Here is a 23,724-nt window from a genome sequence, read left to right as displayed (position 1 = left end):
TTGTGTGATGGGTCACGATTCAGAATCCATTAGTTTCACATCAAATAGACTTTTAATATTTTTGTACTATGATCCCTTACCAATTAAATAACGCATTTTAGTTTGGATTACAGTAAGCAACTCTCACCTGAATCATATTAGTGACGTCAAAAATTATAATTTGATTTTAATTTCTGATGTTTCTCGTTATTTGTATCTAACTGAGGTATAAATCATAATAGATTCTGACTGTCATACCCAAATACTTTCATGCTCATTATTTATGTTGATATTGTAACATTTTATATAAAGAAATTTAATTACTTAAAGTTGATGAAGTACCCTAAAATTCTGTATTGTTGTAAGAATATAAACATTTAAGTCCGCCTTTCTTAAACAAGATTATATCAATTTATACCTTTTAGTTTCAGATTAAGTTTCTCAATATGAGAGTTTAGCGTCGACTTTAGGCTACTCCATACTGGAACAGTAAGCGACAGAGAAATATCTGAATTCAGTACACTCAGAACAATTGCCTTTTGTAGAAAATTTATAATTTTAATTGAAAACTAATGAATGTTATTAAGGAGTGGCAAACATAGAACTGATTGTACATTAAATTAATTTTCCTTCTGTCTTAAGTAAACATTTTACCTTCTGTTGAGAACGTATTTCAGCACAGACTTTATATAATGACGTCACTAATTATAAAGTACCAACTTGTAATTTCTGTATTGCTTCTGTTAGAATCGCAGCTTCATGCATAATAATTATTCTCTGAGGTAGAATTATTAAAGCCGAAACAATTCATAATTGTGAGGTCATGTTACAAGCATGATACGAACTCGTTTCATTGTTGTAAAAATTATTCTTTCTTGAAGAGAAATGTTACGACGAACTTATGCATTCGGAAAAGAACCTAGATTTTTATGCCATATAATTTAAATGTTTATATTATTGTAATGAAAAACTTAGGTAATTTATTATGTTTTCAGTTAATTGTTTTTCAGAGGATGAAATGAAATGACAATGGGTTAAGGGAACAAAAACAAATATATAATTTAAAACGCAAGCCGAATGTGGGGAGAAGAAGCTGAACAGATGCGAGAGAATTTTTTCGGTACCAACTAAAAGTAGGGTTATGTTTTTACTGCTTGAAGTGGAGCGACGTAAAATATGTCCCTTTTATTGTCTAAACATGAATGTGCGAGGTTGGAGACCAGTTCTACCCAGAAACTAATAGAATAGGATATTTTTTTGTATCTGATGCGAGGAAATACAACCATTTTCCATTACGTAGTGCTTCTAAAAACCTGGAAAATGGAAAAATTAAGAAAGATGAGACATAACAGTGGCTTTGGTAATAAAATTATGAACTGAAATTAATTTTTATACAGTTCCTACGTGGGAAGAGCAGAGTCCAGTGGCCTTCTTGCTGCTGCACCAAAGTTAATTTGCATGAATTTATGAATGTAATAATATGTAGTTCTGGGTGTGAACACCAACTGTTAAATACGAGGCTCGTCCACAAAGTAAGTTTCCCTGGGGCCGTTTACAGAAACAAAACACAATTTCATGGAAATATTTATTGCAACAGATACAGCAAGTGTCCAGCTATTTTTCAACATATTCGCCACCGGAATTGAGACATTTGTCATACCGTGGGACCAACTTTTGAATACCTGTGTCGTAGAAGTCTGCCGCCTGGGATTGGAACCACTGTGTGACAACCATCTCCGCCTCTCTGTCATTCTCAAAACGCTGACGCTGACCGGACAGGAATTTCTTGAGGTGTAGGAAAAGATGGAAATCACTGGGAGAGAGGTCCGGGCTGTAGGGTGAATGATTAAACACCTCCCAGCTGAACTCCTGCATGAAACTTGCTGTCCGTCGAGCCGTGTGCGGCCTAGCGTTATCACTGACCGCACTTCACAGTCGGCGGCAGCTGGAATAAGAACCTCCATCTTCAACGGCTGCAACGATGCTACTGTGAGAACGCGGGAAGTGCCGTTAGTGCATGCGCCATGCTACGTCATTGCTTTATCACGTACGCACAGTCGCTTCGCGCAATATAAGGTTTGCTAGCTGTGGGACGAGTGGGAAACTTACTTTGAGGACGCGCCTCGTATAAGTAGATCTATTTTCTGCTCAGAGTAGCCGAGTACTTCGATGAGTGACTGAGGAGAAACTTATCAGCAACAGAAGACTTTCGAACTTTAGTTCTAGCCATTGTACTATTATTATATGCGTTTTACTGCTGATAAAAGATAAGAGACGCTGTTATGTGGTGAAGTACGGGTTTTGAGATTTTGTTGATAAAATCTTGTCTTAGAAATCCTGTTTTAAAATACTATTCTACACTTCACGAAGTCAAGTGATGTACTGCAGTTTGAAGGAACATTTAAACAGTTGCTTTAATAATCTTTATTTTCCATTTAGGGGTTTTGTATAATTCCGCTCTAGACAGTGATTATTTCCTTAAACGACAGATTATATAAATGGTGAAAAGTTGTGTTTTCTTTTCGGTACGTACTGAATTATTAAATATTATTTAGACGTACATCATAAATAAGAGTTTTATTTTCAGATGATTAAATCTGTAACCACTTTGACGAAATCAGTAGTACAGCAATGAACAAGACTTTTCCTGTCTAATTTATATACGTTTTGGTACATATACGATGGTTTGTGTGTGTGTGTACTTTTTCTGCATGTGTTTGTGATAAATCACGGAAGAAATTTTGCACCGAGGGGTTTATGTAGTCACCACTTGCAAGTCCGTGGGTTGATCCCCTAGCGACGACCGCAGGTTTTCTGACTACATCCTACCTACTAACGATGTTCATGAAATTCTTCCTATTTCTCACCCTCCCTTCAAAGGACGTCAGACGAAATCTTTGTCGTTTCTACGCGCAGCTGAACAAGGATTTCGTCTGACGTCAAATTCCACTTTAGGACAGTCACATTTTGTGTTTACTGTAAAGTTTATGTTACATTTTACAGCACAGGAGACGCTATAAAATCAGGATACGCGCCACGTGACTGTTATCTGTAAAGGTTATATCTACATTAATGGTTGAAAATATATTGTGGTTGCGGTAATATTATGGCGTTTTTTGATAAGGATAATTTTACCACAGTCCTGAGGAGCGTAACTGGAGCTGAAAGAGAGGAAGACATTTTTATTGTTTCGATGGGGTGAGACTATGTCCCTGTGGAACTGAGCATCCCAAAGATGATGCATGGATGAATATGAAGCTTTGGAAGAAAGATGTTGACGGTGAAAAACTGAAGGGCAATAGAAAATTTGTCCCATTGCCGCTTTGTCCATCGCAAATCACATGCAGATTTTCATGGGAGCGAATCCAGTGACCTGGATTTGATCACAGCACGATATTGTACTTTGTCCTGGGGGAGATAAATCCAATTCCTGTTCTCACACTCCGTTCCTTAAAGATTTATTCTAATATTATCTTACATATCGTGTGGCCAATTTTTTATACATTGTCCTGCACTTCTTATATTACTTGATTTGTTAGTTCTAATATTTGGTGAAAAGTACAAATTATTATGCTTTTATTAAAGGATACCCGACGCATAAATTCGACCTTTACAACAACATTCTGAACACAAACCTAGACACAAATTTTTAACAAGAGAACAACGCAAAGAAGATAATTATTTTGGGACACGTAAGCCATAAACGAGGGCATAGGAACTTAAATGTTGTTCTGGCATTGGCCATGGAGAAATTACTCATGCGTCACATAAACTTCAGGGAAAATGATTTCCTTAACAAGAAAGCTTTCAGTACTAAACAGTTTATAGGCCTTAAATGTGTGACGTCATTCTATATGTTTGGGCGTATTTTATGACGTAATTATATAAAGACTTTCGAAAAGCAACTGGCGTATTGCGTCCATTTAGATGTATTCCCGAAGCTCCAGTTGTAAATATGGAATGCCAATAAAGTGATTAATTCTTACAGTCGGTGATTAATAAAACCAGATATGCCGGTGTAATGAGATAAATATGATCGCCCCGGATAGTTTTATGGGTACACAACCTTCTAAAAGGTAGTTTAAATAAACTTTGAATTGACTTTAAAGGTAAATTAAGAAGTTATTCGTTATTATATCCACCTTGCTTTTACTTTCACTGCTAGACTTGGTTCATTGTGGCTTCATGATAGTTATTTTTGTAGTTGATTTTTCTTGTTAGATTGTAAATTGCGGGTTTTTGTGAACACGGTAATGACTTTCGGGACAGTGAAAGGCTGAGATCTGCTTGACTGGAGGAGTGAGCGTTAGGTCCTCAAGAGATACGCTGTTACGTGGAAATAGGACGGGAAGTTGTTGACCGGATTTAAGTGTCTTTCTATGGTAGCTACTGGTGGGCTGTTGTTAACACCGTACTATGCCTTCAGGTTGCATGAAAGGCGGGGGATTTCTTGATTAGTTGAGCGTCTATTGACTTCCCAAAAAGGATTTTGTTTCGTGGAGTTAGAGTGTAAAACCTTTATGTTCAAGGTTATTCTAAAGAACAAAAGGCTTTATTTCTCTTTATATATATGGATCTACTCGCATATCTGATTCTCTCAAGAAATTAGGCAAGAATTCTGTAGCTGAAAATAGGCAAATTTTCTTTTATCTCAAAATCCATGCCATTGGAAGCAAATTCTTGGTTTTAGTTCAGTCAACTTCATAAATTTTAATGTAGATAAGTTGAATGTTGGTTAAATGACATATGTTGAAGATGACTGAAATCTCACGACGTATATGTTCGTATAATTAATATTATTGTACAAGTTTTATATTATTTAATTAATAAATTACACTTTCCTGACTTGTCTCTGAAGACATAATATGAGCTTCAAGATATTTGTTCGTATTTTGAACACAGAATCTATATATGGAACTGTGTAAAGAGGTCGCCAGTGAGATTTTGTTTTTATGTCACATGCTAATTTCAGAACAAAAGTTAAAATTCCACGTGTTAAGTAAAATAGTTAATCTCATATGCCTTTGGAGCAGTGTCACTGTGAAGCTAATAGAAGCCTATTTGGTAAAAAAAGTTCCCCGCATTCTACAAAACCCCAAGCCTTTATTACTTTGAACACGCTACCAATTGTTTAGAGTTGGTGACTGTGTGTTGAAGACTGCGTGTAACTGGACTGTGTTTTCATCAAAAATCTTATTTTAAATTCCTTTGCATATTTTCGCTTCTAAGGCGCTAAAATATTCGAATGTAATAAACCAGGAAAAAATCTCATAACTAAACTTGCGGTGTACAAATGATAGAATAATTTTCTATACATTTTTATGAGCGCAACATAACATCTTTATTTTTTCGTTATAATCAGAGAGCATCTTTTGATATTTTTCCGCTCTCTGCAGTTCTGGAGAAACTGGAAGGAGGAGAGTGTTAACTGATTTTTCTCTTTAAATTCCTTTTATTGGTACTACGAATGACCTGACTTTCGTTTATCTAAAGTATGTTTACTCTTCTTACTGATTCTCGGATCGTTGGTGTTTGTAATGAAGTTTATTAAAATACTACCAACTTGTAAGACTTGAGGTTCTCACAGCGGTGAGTATGAAGATTTCTGTCTTCTGGGTTGTTGCGCTGTGTAGTCTGGTCGATGTTAACCAACGTTTCAGAGGTCATACTGCCTCCGTCATCGCCCTGATGACGGAGGCAGTATGACCTCTGAAACGTTGGTTAACATCGACCAGACTACACAGCGCAACAACCCAGAAGACAGAAATCTTCATAGCGTAGATAACTTATAAAGAATCGCCCTGATGACGGAGGCAGTATGACCTCCGAAACGTTGGTTAACATCGACCAGACTACACAGCGCAACAACCCAGAAGACAGAAATCTTCATAGCGTAGATAACTTATAAAGAATCGCCCTGATGACGGAGGCAGTATGACCTCCGAAACGTTGGTTAACATCGACCAGACTACACACCGCAATAACCCAGAAGACAGAAATCTACTACCAACTTCTTATTGCAAGCAGGTTAATGTATTCACAAAAATTCTTTCACTAATCTTAAATCAGTAGTTAGTGACAGACTTCCAACTGCTTTCGTTTAATTATAGTTTGAATGTCAGTTTTTAATTTTGTTATGTTTATCCAATCCTGCACAATGGCAGGATCTCCCCCTCCTGACTGAACCCTTTTTATGGAAGAGGTTGCGAGTATAAATTGAAGCTTGCAGCCACCTGGTTTGATAAGACCTTCTCCTCTCGCATCCCTCCATACAAATTATCCATGGTACCATAAGAGCACATATAGTTCGATCGTTACATGACAAAAGTCGTTATGACGTCACAGAGTAACCGGAGAATGTATGCAACCTACTCAGTTTCGTTGTCATGACGACAGCAGATTCAGATCGAAATCTAACATACTTTCCTCATTAAACGAATTGACTTATTTTATAAGAAATATAGGCTATGTTGATATTCAGTATGTGTTTAAGTCGACCCTTGTTTATGACCCCGAATAAATTTCCAGAAAATCTGCATATTTTGAAGAAATTAGTGTGAACACCGCGCCGCCAGAGACTGCTACAAATATGTAATGTTTAATTAACTAATATGTGTAACACCTCTTTGGCTGATAGGCGAACTTCAGTGGTGGTAACCACATAAGAGTCGTTTTTGATGCCTATATGAGGCAGAATTTGTGTGGTTGGTGTATCTTACAATATGCGAAATAAAATAGCGTTAACAAAGTTGATACACAGGTTGAAAGCTATTATATTACAAAGTTTAATACATTTTGTCGAGCCACTATTTCATAATCCCTGCAATCAGCGTTCAACGATGTCAATCTGTTAAACAGCACTGTTCCAGAGTTAAGTTTACTTTAGGCGTGTTTTTAGTTGCGAATGAATCGCCTACTTGCCTTGAAACAACAGCTAGGTTTGCTAGTATGTGAATATATCTCACCCCTAGAAGCTTACGATACACGTTTTCATGTTTTTGAAGTTTAAATGAAGCGCTGATAAGAGGGCTGCATTTTTACGCCCGAGCTGGGGCTTCATGCGTCACATGTAGGCGGGGCCACGAACCATTAAATCGTAGCGCTAGTATAGGTTTTATTATTTCAGTAGAGTTTCATAAAAAATACTGAGGCGAGGAAAAAACGATTTCAATGGTCTGGTTTTAGCTTACACTGACAAGCTAAAAAGACATGAAAAACTTTATTACATAGAAACTACTGTGACATTATTCCATTTAACACCTTCTTCCACGTAGTCAATATCGTGATATTTTTAGAAATGTAGAATAATAATGATGAGAAAATTATCACAAGAAAAGGATTATGAATGAGGAACTATCATATGATTATCATAGTTAAATTTTGTATAAAAAATTTTCATTTTGTAAGTAATTTCATGAACATTTCCCAGTTAAATGTTAGTTTTAAATAAAAGGGCAGTTGCCAGAGGGCCAATCTTTGTCTTTTGTTATTTTATCTCGTTGAAGAGGTGTAAGAAATTCGACGAAAAGATTAAGACAAATTCTGTGCTCGGAATGGCAACTGACGTGGGTCACAGAGCAGGAAGTAGGATCTGGTTTATCCTGATATAACCATATTCAGCTGGGAAAAGAAAGTTTGATAACTCAAAATACCTATCGGTCATGACATTTTTATTTAATTTTGTGGTGTACTATAACTTTATCGAAATATGAAATTGTTTCTTGTAACTAAGGATTTTCTAGGATTTGTTCTGTGACGTAAAACAGAGCGGGACATGAGAGTTATACGCGTTTCGTTTAAGGTGGACATCGGGAAAATCGACTTGTATTTGCATTGAAAATGCTGTGTAAAAACTTTCTTGAAAATAAATCCTTGGAAAGTTTTCTTCGGTTGATAACCATTTGACTGACCTGAATTACTTGGCTTCGTTGGACCATGGTTTAAGTCTTACTTAATTTTCGTAACATGCATTAAGTTAATCAAGAAATAAATTATTTTCATGGGAATTTGCATACGGTCGGTTTTCTTGTTTTGTGGATTTGACAGAAATATGGCCTCAATCGCCGATAAGATGTTTCAATATTTAATTTTTAAGAAATTTTATAGATTTTACACATGAAGTTGAAATCATGCGAAGAATTTTTGAAATCCCGAAGCCTGAAAGTCTGAAGCTGTTAGCAACGAACAGCAGTCAGAAAGTTTGCAGGTGGATCCTGTATTTACGGTTGAACATTTTCAATCTGACGAGGAAATCACTGGGGCTGACAGCTTCATTTTGGTCGCTGAATCCATGGACTCCACGGTTTCTAAGCGAAACCACAGAAGAATCATCTGTCCTCCTCTGAGAGAACGTTTGCTTGGCCCTTGAGTGCTCTTCCCCCATTCGTTCCCCAAGTATTGAATTTCCACTGGCCTATAGCTGGTGCGTAATAGAACAGATGCTACGTTATGTGAGTGAAGTCTAGATATCGGGAAAGGAAAATATAAGACGTACAAGTGAAGAAGACATGAAAATATGAATATGAATAAAAATAATAATTAAAAAATTAATAAAAGTAAACGGCTGTTTCAAATAGATTTAAAACTAAAATTTAGTATGATTTCCACTCTGAAGATCTAGGTATATATATGATAGGATAATATTAAGATAGATGAAAGGGACACAAATTAGAAGAGTGTGGGGTGGATTCAACTGGCTCAGGATGAGAACCGATGCTGGACTGTTGTGAACATGGCAATGAAGCTTCGGGTTCTATAAAAGGCGGGTAATATGTTGGCTAATTTAGCGCTCTATTAGGTTCTCATGGATGACTCTGTTTCATGGAATTAGTTAGCAATATGTGGGATGGGTGTTTAAAATCGAAAAAAAGGGCTTAATAAAATAGGATTCGTTCGTGTGGCTATCGAGTCTCGCAAGCTAAGAACTTGAATAAGATGCATTTTATACGATTGCATGAAGTACAGTATAAAATTAACTGCAGAGGTTTTGTACAACTTGTCTATAAAGTCGGAGATTACAATTTGTTACTTTTCTCGGAACTTGGTATAGTTAATTAATTTCTTCTCGATCCATATTTACTTTCATTAAATATTTTCCATTTGATTGCTCATAAATACATGTCAGGCCATATATAAACGTGTTATGATGTTTTGGTTATTTAAACAGCTTAGAATCTACGGGTAGACTCAAGATGAGAAGTTTCTATACATCTAATGGCCTACAGGCATACATGCAGTTGGCTGCTATTAAAAGCTGTTATCCTGGAAACACAAAGACCTTACTCTTCTTACTATCACAGGCTTCAGATTCTGATACTTTTAATATAAAAAAATTGTATTCCACTCCAACTTATAAAATATACATGACACAAGAATCTACATAATAAAAGCTAATTTTAGTTTCTTAGAAAGAACAGCAGCTATAAACATTTTTTCTAACAGAACGTATAATTACAGCTATTTATGAAAACTCAACAAAATTTCTTACCGTGCGTTACGTATGTACAGAAGATAAAAATATGAAAACATGGGCGAATTGACAGCGTTTCCCAAAATTCTTCCACAAGATGATTTTAATCACAATTTCATCTGTAAAACTCTGGTGGTCATTTGTTAACGTCAGTCGCACTGGAGACGAGCTGAATGGTTCCCTATCTCGTAAATCAACTCGACTAGACTATTTAGAATGTTTTAGTAGACTTTTAATGAAAACCAGACGTTCTAACGGTACTCGATGCTGATCTGCCTCCTACTGTGAGGGCCTGGATTTCATTATACCTCCTCGTATATTTTGCAATTCAACTCCTCGTGATTAGATCCAACAGTCTGCAAAAGATTACAGTGTTTCCAAAGTCCCATCATTAGATTATATAATTTAATTAACTTTTATCATATAACCGATTGATTGCATAGTGAGATATATCTACGAAACACCTCTAACACTTTAAATAAACTTAAAAAATAAAATTGAAACTGGTCGCTCTGACAAGCGATGATTAGCCCGGATCAACACTGATTAGTATGGATTACATTAAATTAGGTTCTGGTATGTTAGATTAGGTTTTGGTGGTTTAGGTTCGGTCAAATTAGGTTTTTTTTGGGTTAGGTTACAACAGGTTGGTTTCTTTAGGTTAGGTTGTGTTATTGTAGGTTATATTAGGTTAGGTTAGATCGGATTAGGTTAGTTCTGGATTGGACTGAATACGTTTGGCCTGGACTGGATTAGATTGGGGTAGTGCGGATTAAGCCGGATTAAGGTCGATTACGGTGGATTAGCACGGATTAGTTCGGATTAACGCTGAAGGTTAGTAATGCGTTCAAATTTTTTGTCGTATATCTTATGGGAGATGAACACTCGGAAGACCAAGGAGGAGATGGAATAACAATGTTAAGGTAGATATAAGAAAAATAGGGTTCAGGGTTGTGGACCGACTTTACCTGGCTTGACGGTCTATTTCATTTTATTTGGTATCCTAATTAGGTGTTTAAAAAAGTCGTCTTGACGCCCGACACCAGATTCCAAATAAGGCGAGATTCGGGGGACCATATGACATGACGTTAACTGACCGACGTCGAGCGTCGCGACACTCAGTGCGTCACAAACTTAGTGTGTTATGTTCTCTCCCTTTAATTTAAACCGTATCGGCATATGAATAATAGGCGTCGTGACGCTTTCCGTCGGTTAGTGAGTCATGGCTTAAGTTTTTTGTACTGATCCGTAATTTTTCTGAAACTATTCGTTAGCACCTACGAACATACTATTATTTTAGTTAGCCTCAAGTGGTTTTATCACGTAGTTTTTAATTAAGAGTCATTTATATTTTATGTTATCAATTTATAATCTTATGAAGAGACGTAGAATCTTATTTTTGTAGCATAATTGTTTTTCGTTCCTACGCTTTTCACTTTCCTTGAAATGTCTTTTTTTCGCTACAAGTAGATTCAAACATCTCTTCCTGGTGTCTCTTCTACAAAATTGGCTTTCGAAGATTTTAAACCTGGAAGGAAAACAGTTCATTGTCCTTATAAAATTATGGTAGAAGTGCATGATAGAAATGAAGATAAAAATAGCCACTGCAACATTGCGTAGGTTCCAAGCATCAGGTGTTGCCACGGAGAAGCTCTGTGGGCGTATCTGGTCCATGACATAGGAGGAGAGAACTGGTAAATGTATTTCTGTACCATTTTCAGCGCAGATTTAAACGCTTGAAAAATGGGGAGGAAATTTTGGATATAATTAAATAATCTACTTGAAATTTCTATGTGAAGTATGTACATACAACAATGTTTATCTATTTAATTTTGATCCAGACTAGTAAATTTACCTCGAAAGCAAAAGCTGTTTTAATTTATTTTGATATTTTGAAGGTAGAGTAACTTCGTCTTCATCATGTAAATTAACCCCACGAAAATTGTCCATTAATAGTCCACCACGAGTCAGGGCTGTCTCGGTTCTATGTAGCAACAAACAAGTGTCTCTGGGGGAATATAATTACCATATTCATTAATACTGACGTCGTGGTGGGTAGTTATGACTCGCATTGTCGATCAAACAATGCCGCCCACCATAAACAGCTAATGCAGAAAGACATCTCTGAACTGTAGGCAAATATAATCTAAGGAAATATGAATGTCATATATCCTGAGTAGCCTACGAACGAAACAAGTGTTGTTAATGAAGAATTGCATGTCTCTTCCCGTCTGAAATAAAATTACGCATTACAAATTACTTACGTTTAATTCGCTAAATTATTTATAAGGAAACTATATTCGTACATCTTACAACGAAAATGCTTCATAGGAGATTAAAAAGTATTACTAAACTTGTGGTTAACAAACAACTAACTCCACGTGCAAGATTCTTCTTGAGAAGCTAACAGTCGCTCAGGAAGTCACTGGGTTTACAGTAGATTGTCACGGTCCCTGTTCTATACAAGATTAATCTACTTCACGTTTTATCCAAAATTCTTTTTAATATTATCCTCTCATCGCCTTGATGATGGAGGCAGAAAGGACCCCTGAAACGTCGGTAAACTTCTACCAGACTACAAGGCGCAATAACCCAGAAAACAGCCAACTTCAGATTCACCACCGTGAAAACCTCAAATTTTACAAAGTAGAAATTCATTAGTGTTATTGCATATTATATACGTGCAGATATTGAATCAATTTCAAGGCAATGTGCGATGGAGTATTGTACAGGAATCTGGACACAAAGAGAATTCTCTCACTCTCATGATATGAAACTCCTCCCAACAGGAAAGGCCAAGGGCAATTAGGCAAATTGTGTTTTATGTTCCCCCAAGTTTTTCGAGGCTCGTAAATTGTTACAGTTTGACTATGGAGGAGGTTTTACACCGCGTGGGATCCTGATTTTTTTTTTTTTTTTGGGGGGGGGGTCCTGTGAAATATTGCAGGCAGCTCACTTGCCGTCAAGCAGCTGCAGGAATTCGCTTAAGACAGAGGTTTTGCTGGCAATGCAAATGCACGATTCCTCTTTAATTATAATCATTAACTAACTCCATGGAACGGAGTCGTTGTTGAGAAGCTGATAGTCCCTCAACTAATCAAATTCTGTACACAGTTCTCTACTCTGAGCCAGATAAATCCAATTGAATAAAAATTTTCTTGGATATTATCCATCGTCTAGTAAATATAAAACGTAAAACGACGGAGATAGGGATTAGCTCTATCTAGTGGGCCCAACTGTGTAGGAACCTGAAGACGGAGATAGAGTCCCATCTCCGAAACGTCGTTTTACGTTTTATATTTGCTAGACGATGGATAATATCCAAGAAAATTTTTATTCAATTGACTCTTCACTAATAATAAAGAATTGGATTTAATTATTATTCATCCGTCTGCTACTAGGTCTTCGAAGTGAACTCTTCCATTCCATATTTGATTTATAAAGAAAAATAAGTCGAAACAAGCACACACACACACACACACACACACACACACAGGCAGAAATGTTTTATTGTCTGTGAATGGAAAAATAATCTTCTTGTTTGTTAACGAATCGTTTAATATTTTGTAACTTACAGGCACTTACTGCAGCAAAAAGATAGTAATTTTTTGTTTTGTTTTGTTTTGGAAGTAATAATAATGAATTTTAATTATTAACTCATATCTTAATAAATATTATTTTTATTTGTTAGTGTTGTATATGAAAATAAGTACATAACGATTATATGCATGCATATAACAGAGATATACAAGTTATATGAAATATTTGTAGAATTTACTAATGAAACAACTTCTGACTTCGCGCACTGTACCTGCAGTGTGGCAAGGTACGCAATATATTTATGCGTATATGTGTAATATACTGAAGTTAAAGTCAGCGAGGTATACAAAATTGTAAAGACGAGTTTGGAAAATATGTGTATCTTTTTGGAGTACAATTTTCCACTCTTAGTCTTCCGTCACACATCAAAGGAGGCAAACGTTACCTTGGCGCGTGCTTTTGTACAGTTCATGAGCGCTCTCCGAAACGGAATGCGTTTTTGCCACATTCAGCGTAGCGTCTGTGCGCGCTGTCTTCCGTCTTCTCTTACGGTGCTTCTGACTTTGTCACAGAATCGCTCAATTTCCTTAAACATCAAAAAACTCGCTCCGTAAAGATTTACATAACTCGTAATAATTGAGAGAATGCACTTGACTAAATGTTATTTAAGGAATGAATATTTCTGCATGCGCTTCGTTTTATAATAATCGTTTGGTTGAAACTACGTTAGTTCTTTAAATAAAAGATGCTGTACGAGACCAACAAAAATTTACTCTTCCGTCGTGGAATTTAGTGAAAATCTTCTAATCATTAAACTCTATCGGTAGGAAACTAACTGGATATTATTTTCGGACTTTCAACCTTACTTAAAATATTTTCTGTTTTAATTTAATTTAGTTATTCCATGATATAATATTTAATAGTAGATAGAACCAAACCACTGCCTTGTTTTATTCTATTTATTTTATTTAGTGTTCTGTCTGACGACAGGTCCATATGAACAGGATCTTTCCATCCTTTTCTCGGATTGGGACCTGTTCATATATGTTCTTGGCAGATGATCCAGTAGTGGTTTGCCATTGCCTTCTTCTGTGTGTGTGAATGGAGTAATTGTTGGGATGCCACGGAGGAAAACTCCGTGTTGCCTAGACCACGGCCTTGCCCAACACAAGTTATAAATTCTGGCACCGCCGGGAATCGAACCCGAGACCCCAGGATTACAAGGCCAGCGTTCTAACCGCTAGACCACCTCATCTTATTATTATTTAGTGTTCTGTCTGACGACAGGTCCATATGAACAGGATCCTTCCATCCGTTTCTCGGACTGGGACCTGTTCATATACGTTCTTGGCAGATGATCCAGAAGTGGTTTGCCATTGCCTTCTTCTGTGTGTGAATGGAGTAATTGTTGGGATGCCGCGGAGAAACCGGGGAAGCCCCCGGAGGAAAACTCCGTGTTGCCTAGACCACGGCCTTGCCCAACACAAGTTATAAATTCGGGCACCGCCGGGAATCGAACCCGAGACCCCAGGATTACAAGGCCAGCGTTCTAACCGCTAGACCACCTCATCTTATTATTATTTAGTGTTCTGTCTGACGACAGGTCCATATGAACAGGATCCTTCCATCCTTTTCTCGGACTGGGACCTGTTCATATACGTTCTTGGCAGATTATCCAGAAGTGGTTTGCCATTGCCTTCTTCTGTGTGTGAATGGAGAAACCGGGTAAGCCCCCGGAGGAAAACTCTGTGTTGCCTAGACCACGGCCTTGCCCAACACAAGTTATAAATTCTGGCACCGCCGGGAATCGAACCCGAGACCCCAGGATTACAAGGCCAGCGTTCTAACCGCTAGACCACCTCATCTTATTATTATTTAGTGTTCTGTCTGACGACAGGTCCATATGAACAGGATCCTCCCATCCTTTTCTCGGACTGGGACCTGTTCATATACGTTCTTGGCAGATTATCCAGAAGTGGTTTGCCATTGCCTTCTTCTGTGTGTGAATGGAGAAACCGGGTAAGCCCCCGGAGGAAAACTCCGTGTTGCCTAGACCACGGCCTTGCCCAACACAAGTTATAAATTCTGGCACCGCCGGGAATCGAACCCGAGACCCCAGGATTACAAGGCCAGAGTTCTAACCGCTAGACCACCGTGGCGGTATCACTGCCTTGATGGTAACATTATTATTGTTAAGCCACTGGATTAATTTGTTTACAAATGCTAGACGGTCATACATTTTACAAAATTATAATATCTTCTACCAGAAATTGATTAGTTTTTGTTATATAGCTTTAAATGTTTATGGACAATATTTATTTGTGAACTGAGCTTATTTTAATCAAAATTATCTTTTGAAACTTTTGATGTTCTAGTTATTTTTACGTACACCAACTCACATTCTGCTAAAAAAAACACATGCACATTTTAAGTTATCGTTATGATCAACAATCTTATTTCTTGCAAGTTGTTATTAGTGTAATACTAAGTACATACGCCAAAGTTTTATAGGTGCTTGCTGTCTGCGTCTTCAGAGAGACGATGTCTATTTTACGGCGCAAGAATCTAGAAGACCTTCTTCATACTCGCTTCCATGAGAACGTAAAAACTCACCAAGATTAAATAGGACTGCGTTATTTAAACCCTTGTAACATGAGAATCATAGACTTATCATGTGCGAAAAGCGAACTCTAGTGATATGTGATGAAGACTGACAAAGGTATTATGGCCGCTAAAATTCTCGATCTACAGCCAGATCCGATTGCATGAACTTTTGTTCAAAACGTAAAAATGAATAAATAAAATACAGAAAGGAGAAATAGGAGCTCCATTTTTCCCCCGAATAAGCATATTAACTATGAAGATACGATAAAGAATAACCCTACATATTGGTTATTGGATTTTGCGTCATATAACGTGATCCATATATGGTCTTTGGTCTGTAACAAAACCCTCTGGCCTTATAAAGCACACAGCTCTGTGTAAAGTAGCCTTATCGTACTCCTTTGTTATTAATTTTGCTTTAACTGATTTCCAAAGCAGTGTTAATTGTGTCACATACTTTAACACTCTGTGTGTGTGTATGTGGGGGGGGGTGGGGTGGGGGGTGGGTTCACACGATTCTCACAATAAACAGTGATAATTATCCTAAACAGCATTGGCCAATTAGTCTTTGTAAAAGTTTCCATTACAAGGGTTGATTGATTAAATACTCTGTTAACTATTTAATTAATTTAATTATGATTTGTTAACTCTTGTTCGAAAATACAACTTCGCTAGATTTTAAAATTATTTCCTAGTAAACCGTGATGGAAACACTTTAGGATAATATAATTTTGTATACGTTTGTTTCTAGAACAGTTTCCTCGCTGGCATTAATGTTTTCTCGTTTATAGTATTTATCCACTATTATTATTAAGGTACTTATAATATTTGACACAACTGAAATGCAACATTTTTAAAAATGATGATATAAACAGATTTAGTATTATGTTTAAAAGCATTGTGTCTCTGTGAAGAGAAGACTTTATCCTTGTAGTTTCTCCAAAATAGACTTTAGTACAAAAAAATATAATCACAGAAAAAGGATACCATTCGAGAAATTCTGCTTAACAGCGTGGTATAAAATTTCAAAGCCAAGCCCTTATTTACGTTTAGTGCCTTTTTTTTCTGATGTCTAATACACACGAGATGCAGATGTTTTGTTTTGAAAACTGACTTTGTTTCGTATACATCTTACAGTGTCTCAGAATGTTTTGTTGACTAATTTGAAACTTAACCTCGCTTTAGTTCTTCAAGTTTAATTGCAGATTCGTGCGGTAGACAATTGGGATCTTCGTCAACATGCTATCGAACGAAGCTGAGATCCTCTTACACAATAAAGTCTGAGAAGCAAGTTCGAAACTGCTAATTGCGAAACATACCTGAGTTACGAGGTTTTATTTCTGTCCTGAAGCGGAATCTCGTAATATTAGAGCAATTATTTGGTGCTTAGGAAGACCGGCTTAAGTCAAATTTAATTTATATTGATTTAAGCCCGTCTTAAGTAGAACCAAAGAATGTTCCTTCGAGAAGTCGTTAAAGGTTCTGTGTAAACTGTAAAACGTGCGCTGTTTTCTTCTCAGAATTAAGGTATTTTTTTTTTGAATATTTCATTTTAGTCATCACGGTACAGTATTTAAGTAAACTGGCATACAGAACCTTACAAAGCAACGAGATTAAAGACATAAACATTTAAAAATTCAAAACTGGGACCATTTTAAACAAGTATTTAATTGGTAATCGAGTACGAATGTGACAAAGCGCAGGACAGTTATATGGGCCTTTCCATTAACACAACTAATGAAGTCTGTTGAGCTGGGTTCTTTTTGAGAAACTAAGTCATCCAGTTATTTAAGATGTTGTCCGTCTTTTTGGAACACGAAGTTTAATTATCCTATTCACAAAACATAGCGCCAGTGTGCCAGAATAATAAATATCTATACCCTTCCAGACCATGTACCTAATATCAATTTTAATATTATCCTCCCTTCTATTCTTAAGTCTTCCAATTTTGCTCTCCCCTTCAGAGTTTCCAGCCAAAATTATATGGGAATACCTCGACTAATACATCCTTCTTAATTTGATCATCCTAACAATATTTGGTGAAGAATAAGAATCATAAGGTTTATTATTATGCAGTTTTATCCAGTTTCCTATTTCTTCATCCCTCCTGGGCCCAATATTTTTCTCTGTGTCCTGTTCTCAGGCTTAGTCTGTGTTCCTTTTTTCAATATTATGAGAGACCAAATTTCACACCCATTTAAAACAATTATCTTACCCTGAAGTCTGTAAAGCTTATTTAATAAGTATATATTATTCATTTATTATATATTTCTGGTATGTTTCAAAATTATATTTCATTATTTCAATATATTATTTTATTTTCTATTTTATTAATATTCATTTAGTGTTTATATTATTTACATTACAGGCTGATACAAAAACAACAAAAAACGTTCACTCACACTAAAGTCATATTGAGCATGATGTACGTATACAGAACAACATCGAATATGTTATTAAAATGGAATAAAATCTGGAAAAGAACATCGTTTAATATCTGATAAACATCTGATAAAAAATGTACGCTAAAATAATATATAGAAATTGTATTTAAGAAATTGTATTTAAGTTATTATTGATTTGAATCTTTATATAATTATATACACCTGAAGATAGTTCTTTTAGGAACTGAAACATGTCGTGAAAAATGATGGTCTAATGTAAATCGAATATTTCGATAAAGAACATCATTTAATATTTTAAATATTTTAAATTTTAATTATTGTAATATTTTAATATTTAATAAGAATTTATTGTGATTAGACGGACAAGATTTAAATAATATATATTTATTATATCATAATATGACGCAACTTTACCATCTTACTTAATAAGGAAAACGAGATGTCGTCTCTGTAGGAGTCTGTTCTTACAATTCTGTACCTTTTCCCTACTTGGTCGCGTATGGTTTTCTTGCAGGATTGTACGAAGACCTCAATGCGAGTTTTGAGACTGCATTGGAATTGGTGCAAGCCCTACTTAACTGTGAAACAGAGTCAGGTGATTGCTCGTATACATATTTATTACGAAGTTCCAGATCAAGTTTTGTCGACACTCGATTAACGTTCATAGAAAAGCGTATTGAATAGTGAATATAAATACAGCAAACCAACGTTGCTGCTTGCCTGCTTCTGAACAGAAACATCCATTATCATGCAAATTTATTTCTTGTTAATTTAAATCCCATTACTCAGTCCATATTGTGTAAGGGAGTCACAGTTGATTCGGATTAAGTTTGAACGAAATTAATCCTAACGTGTCACGTACGGAGACCTACAGAGAATAAATGTTAGTTGTGGGACGTAACTACCTATCTCAGTAGGGAACCAAACTATTCTAATTCTTGTTAAACTTACATAGCAATTATATGAAAATCGAAACATTTTCAAATAAGAAGCAGGTAAAATTCTAAAGAAACTCTATTTCAGTTTTATAGTTGGATTTGTGGAAAGTAAAACTTGTGTATTTTATTGATCACTTTTTTAAATCCTTACATTTAACGTTACATAACCAATAAAGTTGAAAAAATTAGAATTTTATGTAGTATAGTACAAATCGCCCTGCAGATGGAGGCAGCAAGGATTTCTGAAACAATGGTAAAATTCTAGCAGACTACACAGCGCAACAGCCCACAGGACATTCATATTTAAAGTTTAAAAATATTCTCTAATAAAACAAGCATCTAAAACAATGGACCCAGTGATCCTAAGGGAAGTAATGTAAATCTTAGATTTAAATTAGAAAGTGTGGTTACAGTTGTCACGTTAAATTGACATTCTATTATTGTCAAGTTTTAAATACACATCTTTTCTTTGAAAATATATCTATGTGTTTTCGTTATAAGAACAAGAGTAGAGATGCATGATTAATACTGATGCCTGACACATACTTTAAACACTATAATTGAACACACTTCGTTACGATGTATATAATTATGAAAAAATTCACTATTTTAAAGAACGTATCAAGTACTTTATTCTACATTTTTAATAGAACACAAATAAAATGTATATTAATATTATACTACGCTGTAGAATAATTTAAATACGAGATTTGAATTCTGGTTCCATCTGTGCTAAACATCCTATATGAGATATATGACAAATGAACCAATCAAAATCAAATGAATGTCATTTTCTGCAAGAATGAGTGACCGTGAGACTATGTTCATATGATAGAGCTCATGTGTCCACTTCACCGCATTTCAATAGCCGTTCATGAAACCGCCAATGCTTTTACAGAATGGTCGCGTATGAGGTACGGTATTTAATGAAATGAGGTCTTTGAGTGCATGGGTAGTTGGACCGTACAGAAAGCCAGTCTTTGCCTGTGGCACTCCAATATACCGCTGTATTCTAATACACGAAATGCGATGTTACTGATGTGGTTATCGAACATTTGTTCAATATTAGCAAAATTTCCATTCTCTGTCTTGGGATTTCCTTAACATCTACTGAAATAATAAAATACTGAAGCCCAGAAGGATGCTGCATTTGAACGTGTAATAATCCCACGTTTTAAGACAACAGAGAAGATTAATTTCCCTCCTTTCGACTTGTGAAATGTTGTAATCTCTCTGTGATATCAGCGATGCATTTGCCAATATATTCACAGATTTGTATACGCCCAGAGTAACATGTCTTAAATACCTACTTATTCGTAAAGCAACAAAGTTTTATTATACTTCATTGACATTTTGGACCACGAAGATAAAATATAATATTTTTAATTTAATTTTCTGTCTCCTAGAAAATACGTTCAAAGATTAGTTGGTTAATGCTGTTCAAAAAATAATCTTTTTATTCTGAGAATCGTACGAAAACAATATGTACATTTCACAAACAAAATACAGAATTATTTTAAGTTAAATCATGCGACGAACATAGTTACTACATACATTCAAGATATATCAGAGTGGCTCAGAATAAACACAAAGCCGTTGTGGATTGTGGTCTTCTGAGCTTTTGACGCTCTGTATATTTGTAGGCGGTTCCGAATAATCGCATAACCTAGATCTTCAGAATAAAGTGAGTACTACAGTAAAGAAGGAGACAGTACTTTACTCCGAAACATTGTTTTCCGCCTACAAGTATTCGTGTCGTGAAAACAAGATTAGAGCTGACACTTTCATCACCCTGAAAACATCGCATTTCACATATGACGCTAATACTGAATTAAAATAATTAAAAATTGCAGATGTAATGTATTTATTGCCATATACACCTTATTCAGGGTTACGATAGAAATCGGTAATGCAGATGGCTCGTCTCTGTTATGATAATTTTTCAGTATTATTATGTTTAGTACTAGAGTATACTTTTTCTCACCAAATTAATGTGCTTATTTTCTTAGAAGGCATAGAACTCGATATAAATACAAATAATTCGCAATTTTTAAAACTTTAAAAGCTAATGGAAAATATATGCTGTAAAAATTAACATCTTTGCATTTTACCCAATCATAATGCATTAGTGGGTTTCATACGATTTTAAGAGTAAACAAGAAAAAATGTGCTTTAAAGTACATGTCAATGTTTCGGAAGAAAATACTGCCTCCATCTTCAAGGTTGAGTTAAGATAAAATGAACTATCTAGTACGGTGTATTTAATTGCAAAATAACATTTAAAAATGTTATGATTTAATTCAGTTAGGATATATCCAGACATTCAGTACTTGTTTTATGACTGACGTAACTTTTTTTCCAGATCCTGGGCTCGCCAAATGAGTTTCACTTTTTATACCGCGCGCTGCCTCACGCGCGCAGTAAGCGAAGTGTCCCTCACACCCGGCTCCTTAAAGTGGACCCTTTGGTAAGTGAAAGATTTCAGTTTTCGCCAATTATGTTATTCTGACCGCTAGTGACAACTCACTCTGTGAGTTCATGGGAAACAATGTCATGGATAAAACTCATACTGAAATTACAGGAGAGTTAAAAGCATGGATGCTGTGAAGGGATGGTCCGTTGACCTTCGTACTCTACAATTATTACGAGATTTGTCAGAATAAATTACAAATCATGCAAAATCCTTGGTATAATATTTTAGAATTTGCTTTGATGAGGGAGGGGGGGAAACCTGAATAATAGGATACGACGTGAATATCAGAATACTGTATTTGAATACTTCCTCAGGAGAATGTTAACTCATAAATAAAAGATTTGCATTTGCTGCATATTCAGTCTTAAATTTTTGTGCAAACAAAACTGATTTCAAAGTAGTATTTTTAAGTATATTCAGTTATATGGAATATATAACGTACTTTAGGCTCCATGTTTTACAATTCTGTCGTGGATACTTCTATATATTGGTATAAAATAAGAATACAACTTTTCCTAAGCTTTTCTTTTGTTGATTTGTCTTCAATGCCTGATGTTTGTCTGTATGTTAAAATGTTCATAAGATAATATTATTGTGGGCACACGTTGTAAATACGCTGTGAATAATGTTATACATTAGTGATAACCCTTTCTTTACTATTATGGAAGAGAATAATAGCAAACATTTGTCTTCTAAATTTTATCTTAATATTTAATGTTTATAGACTACATTTCCTTGCAATTATTTTAACATTATAGAGATAATGGATATTTTAAATGCGCAGATTTTTCTGAATCAATCAGATTCAAACAGAAGTTTTTATTATTTTCCCTCCTCTCCACTTATTTTTGAGATGTGAATGATAGAGTAATGTCGAAATAATTTTTCTCGTTGAAGTTTATCGACATTTCAGATACACGTATTGCCTCCATCACCCCCTCCCATTTCTTTAAGATTCATTTTAACATTATCCTCCAATATTCTCACATATCTCCCACGTGGTTTTCTTCCCTTCGAGTTCTGGGCATGAATGATTCAGAAATGTGCCAGTTATTCTCGTGTACGTCACTAGGAGTTTGCAGAGGAGTAGAATTGTGACTGCATCGTAAATCGGTAATAGTGGCGTCTAATGGCTTCATTAAATAAATCAAGGCTATGTGCATTAGTGGTGATGAAAGAGTCTGTAGGCGTCCATAGCTGGCAGGCGCCAGAGATCGGATCCCTCCTGCGCGGTTAACTGGCTAGAGCTTCCAAGTAATTATAGAGCAATCGGATAAGCAGTAATAGGTGAATAACTGTTTATCTCGATGAGATTTAACGTTTTCACAGCGGAAAATATTAAGATGGCTGTCTTCCGTAATGTTTCACCTATATTCTGGTAGATATTGATCGACGTTTCAGAGGAATTTTCTTCCTCTATCATCAGGACGATTAGGAAATAAAACATGGCTCACCTACATATAAAATAGACATAATTTGAAAGTAGATGTTTATTTAATGAACAGTTTACAATTTTAGTAACGTTATTTATGGCAATATGACCGTACATTTTATAAATATATATCTTTCTGTTAAATATTACGTGTCGGAATTCGAGGTAATTTAATAAAACATTCAATGTTACTAAAATAATCAATAATTAGTGCTGTGTAATTTTAAATCTTAATTATATTTTTCATTGATAGATCTTCAGTCGGTCTTCTGTGCTCAACTGAGTTAATTAGTTGATTAGTAGAGTGTAGTGATAGGCGCCGATAAATTTCTAATTTAAACCTTATTAAGACATTTTTGACGTCATTGCTTTCATGTCGTTTAAGGACACCAAATTTAACCGAGATGTTTGTAGAATTGGCCTACATTTCATAGGAAATTGAAAGGACCTTAGGAAAATATTAATGGCACAGAGGTCAATAAATATGAGTTATTCAAGGCGTGGTCATGACCTGAAATAAAGTCCATTTACAGCCGAGCAGAAAGATGAAAGTATTTTGTGTTTTAATAAGCTACATATCAGACCAAAACACTAGTTAGTTTTTTTCTTCAGAAAATGCTATTTCGCTTTGGAATACGAAAATGCTGTTGAATAAATTAAGCTTTTCAAACTTGAGTGGGTATCTCTTAACACGGTTTTCATAAAAGAAAAACGTGATATATGTAGCACACTCTTTGTAAAGCTCACGAGATATTCTGTGTTACCCAGAAATCTCTTGAAGGTGTTTCGTTTCTGTCGTAAAAGGTAACAGATGTTGCAAACAGCTTATGTTCACACAGAAAAAAGTTATCATTTTTTCAACTAAATGTTGTGTGGATGCAGAC

At 35.6% G+C, this 23,724-nt stretch overlaps 1 protein-coding gene across 1 annotated transcript in view; it reads left to right on the top strand.

Annotated features, from left to right (window-relative positions):
• The window catches only part of amon (prohormone processing protease amontillado), an 89,571-nt gene that overhangs the window by 24,477 nt on the left and 41,370 nt on the right, over positions 1–23,724 (top strand). The window contains exon 2 of the mRNA XM_022064555.2: positions 21,298–21,402. Within this exon, the coding sequence (XP_021920247.1) occupies positions 21,298–21,402 (105 nt within the window). The remainder of the gene's footprint in view (positions 1–21,297; positions 21,403–23,724) is intronic.

The sequence above is a fragment of the Zootermopsis nevadensis genome, unplaced genomic scaffold (assembly GCF_977971745.1).
Source record: "Zootermopsis nevadensis isolate Lab colony 2312 unplaced genomic scaffold, Znev_1.0 Znev_ptg000020l, whole genome shotgun sequence".
In the NCBI taxonomy this organism is placed as follows: domain Eukaryota; kingdom Metazoa; phylum Arthropoda; class Insecta; order Blattodea; family Termopsidae; genus Zootermopsis; species Zootermopsis nevadensis.
This window is presented reverse-complemented; position numbering and strand designations above follow the sequence as displayed.